The sequence below is a fragment of the Anguilla anguilla genome, chromosome 5 (assembly GCF_013347855.1).
Source record: "Anguilla anguilla isolate fAngAng1 chromosome 5, fAngAng1.pri, whole genome shotgun sequence".
Taxonomy (NCBI): domain Eukaryota; kingdom Metazoa; phylum Chordata; class Actinopteri; order Anguilliformes; family Anguillidae; genus Anguilla; species Anguilla anguilla.
The window spans coordinates 65,938,404-65,951,713 of NC_049205.1; the positions used below are offsets into that span (position 1 = coordinate 65,938,404).

Below are 13,310 nucleotides of genomic sequence, written 5' to 3' on the forward strand. Positions count from 1 at the left end.
TTTCTAAATCAACTTCTCCATGAGTCCTGTATTGTAAATCCTTTACAGAACATACTTTAAAAAGGCCAATGGCACCTGGATTACACATTAACACATTAACAGTATATCTGAACTAACCCTCTTAAATCTTATATCCCTGAGGCTCTTTCATGTTTGTCTCATGCCTTCATTCATATAAGGACACACACACAAGCACGCATACGTACACACACTCACACGCACACAGTATATATAATAATAGAAGAAACATATTATGTTAAAATCAAAGTAATCAAATTCTACATCTGTAGCCAATCAGAGGAGGATACACTAGCAGTGTCCAATAGGCCTGCTTAGAGCACTTAGTGGGCGGAAGAAGTGGGGAGAGGGACTGGTTTAGTGTTTCAGTAATTCAGAGCTATTTATGTACCAAACTGTGAAAAGAGGAATGGAGTTCTTATTAAACTTGTAAACAAAAACAAAACATTTTCACTGTATGTATGCAAGGAACCTTCCTCCAACGGAATCATGAGTGAGTATTGCACAAAGGGATCCGGCGGGCATGCAGATGAAATAGACGTGCATGTGTGTGTGTCGTATGTCGTTAACTGTCACTGCTTGCACTCAGGCAGATTGTGTTGCTTTATTTTTGTTGACACAAAGTTCTAACAAAAATATGTATTTTTTTTTAGCGAACAAATGCTTTTAGGTAAACTTTTCAATGGAACATAGACTCAGTCCTCCACCCTACCCAAATGTTGTGTGTGATAACACAGTGCTGTGTTAGTGCTGTGAGTTAAAGTGTGATCAGTATTTGACTCAGTGTTGTGAGTTAAAGTGTGATCAGTATTTGGCTCAGTGCTGTGTTTGTGCTGTGAGTTAAAGTGTGATCAGTATTTGGTTCAGTGCTGTGAGTTAAAGTGTGATCAGTATTTGGTTCAGTGCTGTGAGTTAAAGTGTGATCAGTATTTGGTTCAGTGCTGTGAGTTAAAGTGTGATCAGTATTTGGCTCAGTGCTGTGAGTTAAAGTGTGATCAGTATTTGGCTCAGTGCTGTGAGTTAAAGTGTGTTCAGTATTTGGCTCAGTGCTGTGTTTGTGCTGTGAGTTAAAGTGTGATCAGTATTTGGTTCAGTGCTGTGAGTTAAAGTGTGATCAGTATTTGGTTCAGTGCTGTGAGTTAAAGTGTGATCAGTATTTGGTTCAGTGCTGTGAGTTAAAGTGTGATCAGTATTTGGTTCAGTGCTGTGAGTTAAAGTGTGATCAGTATTTGGCTCAGTGCTGTGAGTTAAAGTGTGATCAGTATTTGGCTCAGTACTGTGTTTGTGCTGTAAGTTAAAGTGGAATCACTATCCATTTGTGTAGCTCAGCTTTAGCTTCTACCTCTCTCTCTCTGGTCAGGTAAGATGGACATGGACCCACCGCTGCCAGATGCCCCTTTGCCAACTGCCTCCCCTATCCCATCCACATCCCCCTCTGCTCCAGATTCCAACCCCTCTCCCTCCACACCGAACCCCTGCCCCACAGCCCCGCCCCATGCACCGCCCCAGCTGAGCCCCTCTAAGCTACGTCCTTCGGGGAGTTTTGCAGCGCTGGCTAAGCACCTGGTCATGCAGGAGAAAATGAAGGCATCAGGAGAGCTGCCCACAACGCCCCCTACTGACAGAACCCCACCTCACACAGGTGTGATATGGGCTTAGTCTGGGGCACCTGGTGTGGGTGTGGATGTGGAGTAGGGGTATAGGATAGGGTTTAATGGCAGAAGGTGGGGGCTGAGGTTAGAAGGTAGGTAGTTTGATGGCAGAGGGTAGGAGCTGGATGGAGGACAAAGGGTTTGATGGTGCAGGGTGGGGTTTGATCTAGTAGGGTGGGGTTATAGGGTGGAGTTTGGTGGAGGAGAGTGGGGTTTGATCTAGTAGAGTGGGGTTATAGGGTGGGGTTTGATGGTGTATGGTGGAGTTATAGAATGGGGTTTGATGGAGACAGGTGGGGCTTGATACTGTAGTGTGGGGTTATAGGATGAGGTTTGATGGAGACTGGTGAGGTTTGATGGCGTAGGGTGGGGTTATAGGGTGGGACTTGATAGTGTCAGGTGGGGTTATAGGATGAGGTTTGATAGAGACTGGTGAGGTTTGATGGTGTATGGTGGGGTTATAGGGTGGGACTTGATAGTGTTGGGTGGGGTTATAGGATGGGGTTTGATGGAGACTGGTGGGGCTAGATAATGTAGGGTGGGGTTATAGGATGAGGTTTGATGGTGGAGGTTGGAGTTTTTTTTCTGTTGTTGTGCCTGCAGAGCCACCTGATAAGGAAAAGGAGGAGGAGGAAGAAGAGGAGGAGCTGCCATTTGAGGAGCTGGAGGAGTGGGCGAAGGCTGGAGATGCAAAAGCCCAAACTAGTGTAAGTCACCTTGGTTACCATCCTCATAACCATAATTACCTTCACCATGGTTACCATCCTCATATCCATAATTACCTTCACCATGGTTACCATCCTCATATCCATAATTACCTTCACCATGGTTACCATCCTCATATCCATAATTACCTTCACCATGGTTACCATTCTCATAGCCATAATTACCTTCACCATGGTTACCATTTCCATAGCTAAAATTACCTTCACTATGGTTACTATCCTCATGATCATAATTACCTTTCCCAGTGGTTACCTTCCCCATAACCATAATTACCTTTGCCATGGTTACCATCCCCATAACCATAATTACCTTCACCATGGTTACCATTCTCATAGCCATAATTACCTTCACCATTGTTGCCATCCCCATCACCATAATTACCTTCACTATGGTTACCATCCCCATAACCATAATTACCTTCACCATGGTTACCATTCCCATAGCCATAATTACCTTCCCCATGGTTACCATCCCCATAACCATAATTACCTTCCTTATGGTTACCATCCCCATAAACATAATTACCTTCACTATGGTTATCATCCCCATAACCATAATTACCTTCCTTATGGTTACCATCCCCATAACCATAATTACCTTCCTTATGGTTACCATCCCCATAACTATAATTACCTTCCCCATAACCATAATTACCTTTGCCATGGTTACCATCCTCATAACCATAATTACCTTTGCCATGGTTACCATCCTCATAACCATAATTACCTTCGCTATGGTTACCATCCCCATAACCATAATTACCTTTGCCATGGTTACCATCCTCATATCCGTAATTACCTTCACTATGGTTACCATCCTCATATCCATAATTACCTTCACCATGGATACCGTCCCCATTATCCAAGTTACTCTCGATACACCAAGCATGTTTAACGGGGAGTTAAAGCAGCCCTCCCTCACTCTATTGCATCGCTGTGTCTAATTTTACCTCCCTGGAAGATGAGCTCAGATCAAGCACTCACCCCTCAGCTCCAAAGGGTACATTCCACCCACCAGCTGATTATGTGGGGCAGGTGCTTGGCTTCGGCTGGGGAATGTGGCTGGCTGCTCCTGTCCTGTGAGAGTGAAGTCGGGTTTAGAGAAAGTCCTGGCAGCTAAGACACACTGGATTCTGTGTGAAAATTGAGGAATGCTGGGTATTGTACACTCTAAGGAGAAAGGGTTGTGAAAGGCTACTCTGTGTTTCCATTGAGGAACCCTATCTAGTTGAACAGTTCTTTGTCAGGCAAAATGGTTCCATCTGGAACCTTCACACTTTTCATACCTACCATAAAGGATTCCATTAAGAACTAAAAAGGGTTCCCCTCTGGAGACGAGTCAACAAACCCTCTGAGAGAGCAGCTCAGTCACACACTGGTAGTCTGTCACAGGCTGGCGGTCTGTCACATGCTGGCAGTTTGTCATAATGGCGGTTTGTCACGCTGGCGGTTTGTCACATGCTGGCGGTCTGTCATAATGGCGGTTTGTCACAATGTCAGTTTGTCACAATGGCGGTTGATCACACGGTGGCGGTCTGTCACAATGGTGGTTGGTCACACGGTGGCGGTCTGTCACGCTGGCGGTTTGTCACAATGGCGGTCTGTCACGCTGGCGGTTTGTCACGCTGGCGGTTGGTCACAATGGCAGTTTGTCACAATGGCGGTTTGTCACACGCTGGCGGTCTGTCACAATGGCGGTTGGTCACACGGTGGCGGTCTGTCACGCTGGCGGTTTGTCACAATGGCAGTTTGTCACATGCTGGTGGTTTGGCTCTGTCTGCGGGAGATGCCTTCCGACAAAAACGTTCAAAAATATGAGGCGTTGCAGGAGGGCATAGGATCAAATCCCCTGCAAGGTGACACTCATTCTCTCTGATATGACTGAGAGGAGTTAAGGGTTAATTATTTTATGTATGTTTTATAGCATACATATGATGTATAAACGTATTTTAGTTGTACATGTGTTTTTGTTGTTTTGGCTCCATACTCAAGAACATTGGATTTGAAATAAAACAATAAATATTAGGTTAAAATACAGACCGCCAGATTGAATTTGCAGATATTTATATCTATATTGGGTGATTCATGTAGGAATTACAGCCCTTTTTGTACATAGTACCCCCATTTTAGCAGAGCAAAAGTAATTGGACAAATTAACAAATCTTCAAAGCTCTTCCTCACTACCCATCTTCCGCCATGGTCTGAAGACGCATCTCTTCAGACTATACCTGGACTAACTGCCACCACTCTGTGTATCATTTCACTTTAAATCCCCCCTTTCATGACGCTCATGTTACATGTACCCCCATTCCAGCAATTTTTGTAATCTGTATTTGTCCTAATATTGTAGCTTGTTCTTCTCTTGTTCTTGACTTGGCATAAGTTAGGTCAGAATAATGTTCACTGCATGAACAGAACTGTGTTCTTGGCTATAAATAGCTGTACGAGAGTATTGTACCTGTGTTTTGTAGTTGTCCATGACCATGAAATGCACTTTTATACGTCGCTTTGGATAAAAGCGTCTGCTAAATAAATGTAATGTAATGTAATTAACACAATTTGAAATAAAGTTGTCATATTTAGTACTTGGTTGCAAATCCTCTGCATTTGATGACTGCCTGAAGTCTGTGATCCATAGAAATCACCAGGTGCTGGGAATCTTCCCTGGTGATGCTCTGCCATCTTCAGTTCCCGTTTGTTTCTGTGGCATTTTGCATTCGGTCTGGTCTTCAGCAGGTGAAAGGCATATTCTGTTATATTCAGGACAGGTGATTGACTTAGCCAGTCAAGAGCATTTCGCTTTTGGGCCCTGAAAACTTCCTTGGTTGCTTTAGCAGTATGTTTGGGGTCATTGTCCTGCTGAAAGGTGAAGTGCTGTCCAGTGAGTCTAGAGCGACCTCTTTATGTATGCTTCAGGATTCATCCTGCTGCTACCATCAGCAGTCACATCATCAGTGAAGACAAGTCAGCAAGCTCCAGTGGCAGCCATACATTCCCAAACCAAGACTTATCTCCACCATTTTTCACGCGGGGGGTGAGGTTAGATCAAGAGCAGCTCCTTTCTTTCGTCTGTGCAGCACATTCCAAATGCCAATACCACACCTAGAATCAACTCTAGACCTTTTGTGAGCTTTCTTGTGTATGAACTACCGATGCAAATACACACTGCTGGCCAAGAAACAGCTGAGCAGCCAACTGTATTTAATGAAATATATGCAATATATATTTAATGATAAATATAAAACTAAAATGCACATAAATATGCTACACAAAATTTTAACTGCATGAAAGTTTGTGTGGGCAGTAAATCAGACTGTGAGTGGTCTGTGTGCTCCTGTTTCTTTCAGCTCGGACAGTACTACCTGAATTTGCCAGATGAGGGCAACGCGGAAGCAAACAGCTGCAAAGCTGTGGACTGGCTGATCAAGGCCGCCAAACAGGGCAGCAAGAAGGCTGCCAAGCTACTGCGCCACTGCCTGACTTATAAGAAAGGTAAGCACACGCTACCGAAGGCATGCTAAGCACACGCTACCAAACACATGCTAAGCACACGCCACCAAACACACGCTAAGCACATGCTAGCAAACACATGCTAAGCACACGTTACCAAACACACGCTAAGCACATGCTAGCAAACACATGCTAAGCACACGTTACCAAACACAAGCTAAGCGCACGCTGCCAAACATATGCTAAGCACAGGCTACCAAACACACACTACCACACACACACTAATAAGCACATGCTATCCAACACACGCAACCAAATACATACTAACAAGCACATGCTACCAAATACACGATAAGGACACACTACCAAACACACCCTAACAAGCACATGCTATCCAACACATACTACCAAGCACACAATAACCAACACACACTACCAAGCACACACTAACAAGAACACGCTACCGAACACACCCTAACAAGCACACGTTACCGAACACACCCTAATAAACACATTCTACCCTACACAAGCTACCAAACACACCCTAACAATCACACGCTACCAAGCACACACTAACAAGCACACACTACCAAACACACTCTAACAAGCACATTCTACCAAATAAATGCTACCAAACACACACTAACAAGCACACGCTACCCAACACACACTACCAAGCACACACTAACAAGAACATGCTACCAAACAAACCCTAACAAGCACATTCTACCCAACACAAGCTACCAAACACACCCTAACAATCACACGTTACCAAGCACACACTAACAAGAACACGCTACCAAGCACACTCTAACAAGCACATTCTACCCAACACATGCTACCAAACACACTATCAAGCATATGCTACCCAGTACACACAAAGAAACACATGCTACCAAGCACACTCTAACAAACACACGCTACCAAACACACTCTAACAAGCACATTCTACCCAACAAATGCTACCAATCACACACCAACAAGCACACGCTACCCAACACACACTACCTAGCACACACTAACAAGAACACGATACCGAACGCTCTAAAAAGCACATTCTACCCAACACATGCTACCAAACACACTATCAAGCATATGCTACCCAGTACACACAAAGAAACACATGGTAACAAGCACACACTCCCAAACACACGCTACCAAATACATGCTAACAACCACATGCTAAAAACTACATACAATGTCACATCGCTCAACAATGCATACACTATCATGAAGGCACAAATATCGCAGTTGTACCCTTGAGCAAGTTACTTAACAGGAAGTGCCATGGTCACAGGTGAAGTTCTTGCAGAAGAAATTTTATTCTCTTGTTGCAGGCATCACCCCAGAGAATGAGGAGGAAATGAAGAAACTGGCTAGTGAAACCAAGTTTGAGCGCGCAGTCAGGAAGGCTGCCATGATGATGTACTGGAAGCTGAATCCAGACAGGAAGAAGAAGGTGGCAGTGACTGAGATGCTGGAGAATGTTCAGCAGGTCAACTCAGGTGCAGCAACAGTGTTAACCACATTAACAGTAGCACTAGCATTAGTATCATTAGCATTGGAGAAAGTAATGGTAAGCAGCATAAGCAGTTGCAACAGAAGCTGTAGCAGAATAAGCATGACCAGAATTAGCAGTAGAATTTTAAAAAATGGTTATTGGACCTTAGTGTTACTAGGGCTATTGAGGAAAACTCAGCCTTACTTTCTGCTTGTTGGCCACAGCAGTAACAGCAACAATAATGGTAGCATTAACATTAAACGCAGTAAAATTGGAATCCGCATTTGCTAAAGCACCATTAGCATTATTAGCACCAGTAAAGCCATAGTGAAATTAGCATTAGCATTAGTAATGGAATATGCTGCTCGACTACAGTGCTAATGCTTTCTCTGTCAGGTGGAGCTGTGCCAGGCTGTGCTCCCTGTGCTGTAGAAGACCAGAAAAGAGTTCTGAAGAGCATGGTCAGCAGCAAGAGTAAGACTGTGTGTGTGTGTATGCGTGGGTATGTGTGTATGTGTGTATGTGTGAGTGTGAGTGTGTGTGTGTGCACGTGTGAGCATGTGTGTGTGTGTGTGTGTGTGTATGTGTGAGTGTCTAAGTGTGTCTCTCTATAATTGTATATGATGCTTTTTTTCCTCAGCTGGTAAATATGTGGGTTTAGAAGATTTTGTGGAAATTACCAAAAAGTTCACGCAAGGTATCACCCCCTCCCCCACACTGGACAGCAGCAGGGACCCTGCTAGGGAGGAGGATGAGGAGGAGGATGCAGTGAGGAAGAGAAGCCTGAATGAGAAGGTGAATTCTTCTCTATATGGGCAGTGTTCATTTGATTAATTATGGATAATCTTGTGCATCATAAATATAGCTTGTTTTTTCAGTTGTTCCGGTTTTGCCAGAAATAAAACATCTTGGTGTGGTGATTTTGGTTATAGTAAGAACATTGCCATGGTAACATTCCCACCTACACAGAAATGAAATTTAGTCTGTGATGTCACAGCAAAAGTTGGAGCATTTCAGTCCGCAGCAAACCAGTTAAACCCTCAGCAGACCTTTAAATCCTTAGTGAACAGTTAAACTGCAGAAGTGTTTCCAAATTCTACTGCTATCTACAAAGTGCAAGTGTTTCATGTTCATGTTTAACCCAATTATAGAGCCAGTAGGTGCAGTACATGCAATCCAACCAGGCAGTGCAGTGAGTCCAGTGGGTGTTACTTACCCACAGTGCAGTGAGTCCAGTGGGTGTGGCTTACCCACAGTGCAGTGAGAGCAATGGGTGTGGCTTACCCACAGTGTAGTGCAGTGAGAGCAGTGGCTGTGGCTTACCCGCAGTGCAGTGAAGCCAGTGGGTGTGGCTTACCCACAGTGCAGTGAGACCAGTGGGTGTGGCTTACCCACAGTGCAGTGAGCACAGTGGGTGTGGCTTACCCGCAGTGCAGTGAGAACAGTGGGTGTGGCTTGCAGGAGGACCATAGTGGCCTGAAGGAGTCGGCGTATCACAGGATGCTGAAATCGGACTGGGGAATGGGCGGGGCTGGCTTACTGAATGCTGACAGCCGCACCGCCATGACGCGTGCACTCAATATCAAGTCCCACTTCCTGGTAAATAAAACACGGCCTCTCTCTTTCTCTCTCTTGCCAATTCTCTCTTTCTCCCTCTCACTCTTATGAACCTCTTTTAAACTTTTATAAATCTCAGTATTAATGATTACAGATGATGTAAAGGTGAATACCATACTTTGCTTAGATAACCAGGTCAATCCGCCCGTTTCACACTTCCTGTCTTTTTTGCTTCCAGGTAGCTCCACTTCCACTTGCACTTGCACTGCTGTCTTTCAAAACAAAAATGTCTGAGAGTAGAAACAGGAGCTTTGGGGTGTCCCGGGGTCATTCTGTAGCCATTAAAAACAAAAACAATGTATTTACAATGTATTTGACATTGGTTTTTGAAATGGCATAGATATCGAGGTTCAAAAATTGCTGTAAATATTGGAGAGCATTTACAACAAAATGTATCGTTATTGACATAAATGTCTATAAATGTATATCTAGCTAGCTAACTAGATAGCATCTGAAACAGTGACATGTTAGCGAGTATGGAACTTTAAAACTATTCATTTGGCTAGCTAGAATGGTTGGTTATAGATAGCTAACTATCTCTTAGCTACATACTGTAGCTACACCCTCACTCATAAAAATGATTGAAAACATTGGTATTAGCCAGCTAGATGTTGAGCAAATACATTTAATTAAACAATTTGAATACACAAACAAATTGTGAAATGGAATTTAACATTTATTGTTACCAGCCATATCAAATTAGACAGTTATCTAGCTAGCTAGACATGAGAGTTACAGATACTGTAATTATTTAGCGAGCAGCTAATGTTAGCAAAGACAGTGTAGTGTGTAGCAGTGGCTAGTGGAGCTAGCTAGTAACCAAGGGGGTAGTTAAGTGTTATCATGTGTATAAAGTGTGTGTGTGTTTTGTTGACAGTAGTGTTATGTTAGAAAGCTAGCCACAGAAGGGCTAGCTAGGTTAAATGCAATATGTTTGTGATGTCACCATTTGCAGTACTGGTGCCTTGCAGGGTGTGCTTTCAGGTAAGCCTAATCCTCTGTGTATTGACAACTTTGGTTTACAATAAAAGATAATGAGTGTTCCTGAAGATCCGCCTGGCCTGTCTTTAGATGCGCTCGCTACAGGTAACATTAGCTAATGTTAACAGGCTAGCTGCTAGCTGTGTGGTTTGGGACATCAACTCTAATGTTAAATCTGCTTGCACATGATCAGTGTCAAAATGCTCGACACAGCGTCAAACCATCACATTCCTGTGCAGGAAGCATTGATGCCCGACATGGAGCAGTGCTAAGGGTGAAGCCACACGTCCTCCAACGAGATCACCTGCCATCGCTCTTGTCTCCCATAATTGGTCACTTGTGAGCGTTATAAAATTTTTAAATGGGGGGAAATTTACATGTTGGATCTTTAGTCTGATTGGCTGTCCTTCTGGTCGCTTTGCTGGCTTGCCTTGCGTCACCAGCTATTCCAACATGCCTTGCAGATGCGAAGAATTGGTTCTCATAGAAAATCAATGGAGGCGATTACAAATTTGCTTCTCTTCCAAGGATGGGTGGCTTCATCCTAAGCCTGGCATAGCAAACACGCCTGAGGTAGGCATAAAGGGAGGCATCTTCTATGAGGATGGGAAAGTGGTACCATCACATGCACATGGCTGTGTGTAGTTTTCTGTCGTTCATAAGAGAAATATAAATCTACCTCTTCAGCATATACTGGTTCAGCAAGATACAGAAACTGGAAATAAATATGCCCATTGAGAACCAGGAAGTGGCTTCTGTGAAAAGGGCTAATAGCAAAAAATATCTTCAATGTGAGACTTTGTTTTGGGTCTTTTGGTCACAGGATATTCTGCCTCTATTAGGAGCAGATTTATATATGCAGTTATTTTGTTGATCAGTTCATGTTGATGGCCCAGTTTATGAATCTACATTTTTGTTTAGATTGACCCATAGTGTGTATTCTCTCTCTCCCCTCTCTCCCTCCCCCTCCTTGCCCCAGATTCTGCAGTACCCCCTGCATGCGCTTATGGAAGTGAAGGAGCACCTTATAGACTGGGCGTCCCGTGCCGGACTGCAGTGGCTGAGTGCCCTCATCCCCACGCACCACGTGAACGCCCTCATCTTCTTCTTCATCATCAGCAACTTCACCATTGACTTTTTCGCCTTTGTCATCCCTCTGTTTATCTTCTACCTCTCCTTTATCTCCATGGTGATCTGCACTCTGCGGGTCTTCCAGAACAGCAAGGCCTGGGAGAACTTCCGGGCCTTGACCGCGCTGCTGTCCCGCTTCGAGCCGGGGCTGGACCTGGAGCAGGCCGAGACCAACTTCGGCTGGAACAACCTGGAGCCATACCTGTACTTCCTGCTGTCCGTGTTTTTTGTGATCTTCTCCTTCCCTGTGGCGGATAAGGCGTGGATCCCGTGCTCGGAGCTGGCCACGGTGGCCATATTCTTCACGGTGGCGAGTTACGCCAGCCTGAGCAGCACCGCTGGGACCTACATGCGGCGGGCGCTGATCATTGAGGTGGCGTCCTCCGCCTGCGCCCTAACGGCTCGGCTGCCCGAGCGCATGGCCGTCGCGCGGTTGCTAGGGGCGACCTTCGCCACGGTGCCGCTGGGGGACTGGGTGGAGCTACGGTTGAGCGCCCCATGTCTGCTGTACATGTACCTGTTCTACCTGTTTTTCAGAATGGCGCAGTTGCGTGGTTTCCGTGGCACCTACTGCTTCCTGGTGCCCTACATGGTGTGCTTCACCTGGTGCGAGTTCTCGGGCGTGCTGCTGCAGAGCGCCACGCCCGTGGGGCTGATTCGCACCTGCGTGGCCTGCTTCCTGTTCCTGTTTGCTTTGCCCGTGCTCATGCTGGGCCTGGCTGCCATGCTGCTGGTGCAGATAGCCAAGTGGTTCCTGGAGCTGCAGCTCACCAAGCTGCTGGTGACGCTGGCGGTGTGCGCGGTGCCGGTGATCCTGCGGCTGTGGACGCGCTTCAGCCTGTCTCCGCTGGACGTGCTGCGGGCGCTGGTGCGCAGCAGCGCAGTGAAGCTCATCCTGTTCTGGGTGTCCGCAGTGCTGCTCTTCTGCTGCGTGTACGTGCTGCGGGCCGAAGGCCTGAAAGCGCGCGACTCCTCGCTCTCCTGGCGCCAGTACGCCGACGCCTGCGGGCCCCCGGCCTGGCAGCACACCAGCGTGGCGCACACACAGATTTTCTGCAGCCACCTGGAGGGCCACCGCGTCACCTGGACCGGCCGCTTCAAGGGCGTGGCCGTGGCTGAGACAGAAAACGGCCCCCAGTCTGTGATCAACCTGCTGCCCACCTTTGCTGGAGACTGGCTGCGCTGCCTGTATGGGGAAGCCTACCCTGACTGCGGGAAAATCACCGCCCAGAACAGCACCGCCCAGAACAGCACCGCGCTGCAGCAGCTGGAGCTGCAGGAGCTCTGCCGCCTCAAAGAGCTGACGAGGCACAACTGCCACGTGAAGCGCTTCGACAGCCACCGCTTCGAGGTGACGGTGGGCATGCTTCCGGAGGAGCTGGGCGCGGAGGCCACCCCGGACGTGGCTCTGCGGGCCAGCAGCGAGTTCCGGCAGGTTCTGCTGGGCATGGAGGTGGGCAGCGTGGTGGAGTTCAGCGCGGTGCTGGAGGCCCGGCTGGGCAGCCGGAGCCCCGCCCTCCAGCTGCAGGCCATCCGCTCCTCCGCCCTGGCCGCCAGCACGCAGTACAAGATCGAGCCCGATTGGCGGGGCGCCGTGCTGCGCGCCATCAAGTTCGCCTTCGACTTCTTCTTCTCGCCATTCCTGTCGGCCAGAATCCACGTGTAGCGGGGCATTGGGGGGGTCTGAAGGGGGGCAAGACTGCATGTGTGTTGGCTGCAATAGATTCATATCTTCTGCACTGTCTGTCACTGAGTGAAGAAAAAATTATGCCGTTGCTGTAGAAACTATATAATAATAATTATTATTATTATTATTATTGCTGGTGAACCATGACATGGATAATGGTTTACAGGACCTCAGTATTTGGACAATAGTATTTGGAAAAGCCTTAACAGAGCCTTATCAGAACCCCATCAAAACGTTTTTATTTTTGAAGAAAAAAAAGGCGTTTTGGGGTTGTCTGAATCCTTCCCAAAATTCTATATTTTGTTGTGCTTTTTTGAAGGGACAATATTTTTTATTTTTGATTCTTTTCTGATATTTGAAAGATACTCTTAGTTCACTAAACTTTTGCCATTTCAGTACATATAAAGATCATTTTAAATAATGTGACTTTAACTTGACCCTGTTGTTTGTGAGTGCTGTCCCTATCAGTGTGAGTCCCTTCCTGATGAGGTCATCAGAGTGCGACTAGCAGTAGCGCTCTGATGAGGCCATAATCAGGGAAGCAGGGC

The 13,310-nt window shown here is 46.3% G+C and overlaps 1 protein-coding gene across 3 annotated transcripts; it reads left to right on the forward strand.

Moving 5' to 3' along the window:
• Window positions 1-381: 381 nt before the first annotated feature.
• On the forward strand, window positions 382-12,798 carry LOC118227147 (wolframin-like). 3 transcript variants are annotated; one of them, XM_035417312.1, is made up of 9 exons: window positions 382-511; window positions 1,379-1,660; window positions 2,274-2,377; window positions 5,743-5,887; window positions 7,183-7,350; window positions 7,743-7,820; window positions 7,987-8,141; window positions 8,808-8,945; window positions 10,924-12,798. In XM_035417312.1, exons 1-9 carry the CDS (start codon window positions 508-510, stop codon window positions 12,739-12,741), a joined length of 2,892 nt encoding a protein of 963 aa, XP_035273203.1. In that variant the 5' UTR covers window positions 382-507; the 3' UTR covers window positions 12,742-12,798. The 3 variants fall into 3 exon arrangements, with proteins under 3 accessions (XP_035273203.1, XP_035273204.1, XP_035273205.1); XM_035417313.1 differs by lacking the exon at window positions 8,808-8,945; XM_035417314.1 differs by lacking the exon at window positions 1,379-1,660.
• The last annotated feature ends 512 nt before the right edge of the window (window positions 12,799-13,310 follow it).

Bases quoted from the DNA above. Each gene is read 5' to 3' on its own strand.
- LOC118227147 (XM_035417312.1), top strand. The intron at 5,888-7,182 runs GTAAGCACACGC...CTCTTGTTGCAG, and splicing joins CTGCCTGACTTATAAGAAAG to GCATCACCCCAGAGAATGAG. The intron at 8,142-8,807 runs GTGAATTCTTCT...TGTGGCTTGCAG, and splicing joins AGAGAAGCCTGAATGAGAAG to GAGGACCATAGTGGCCTGAA.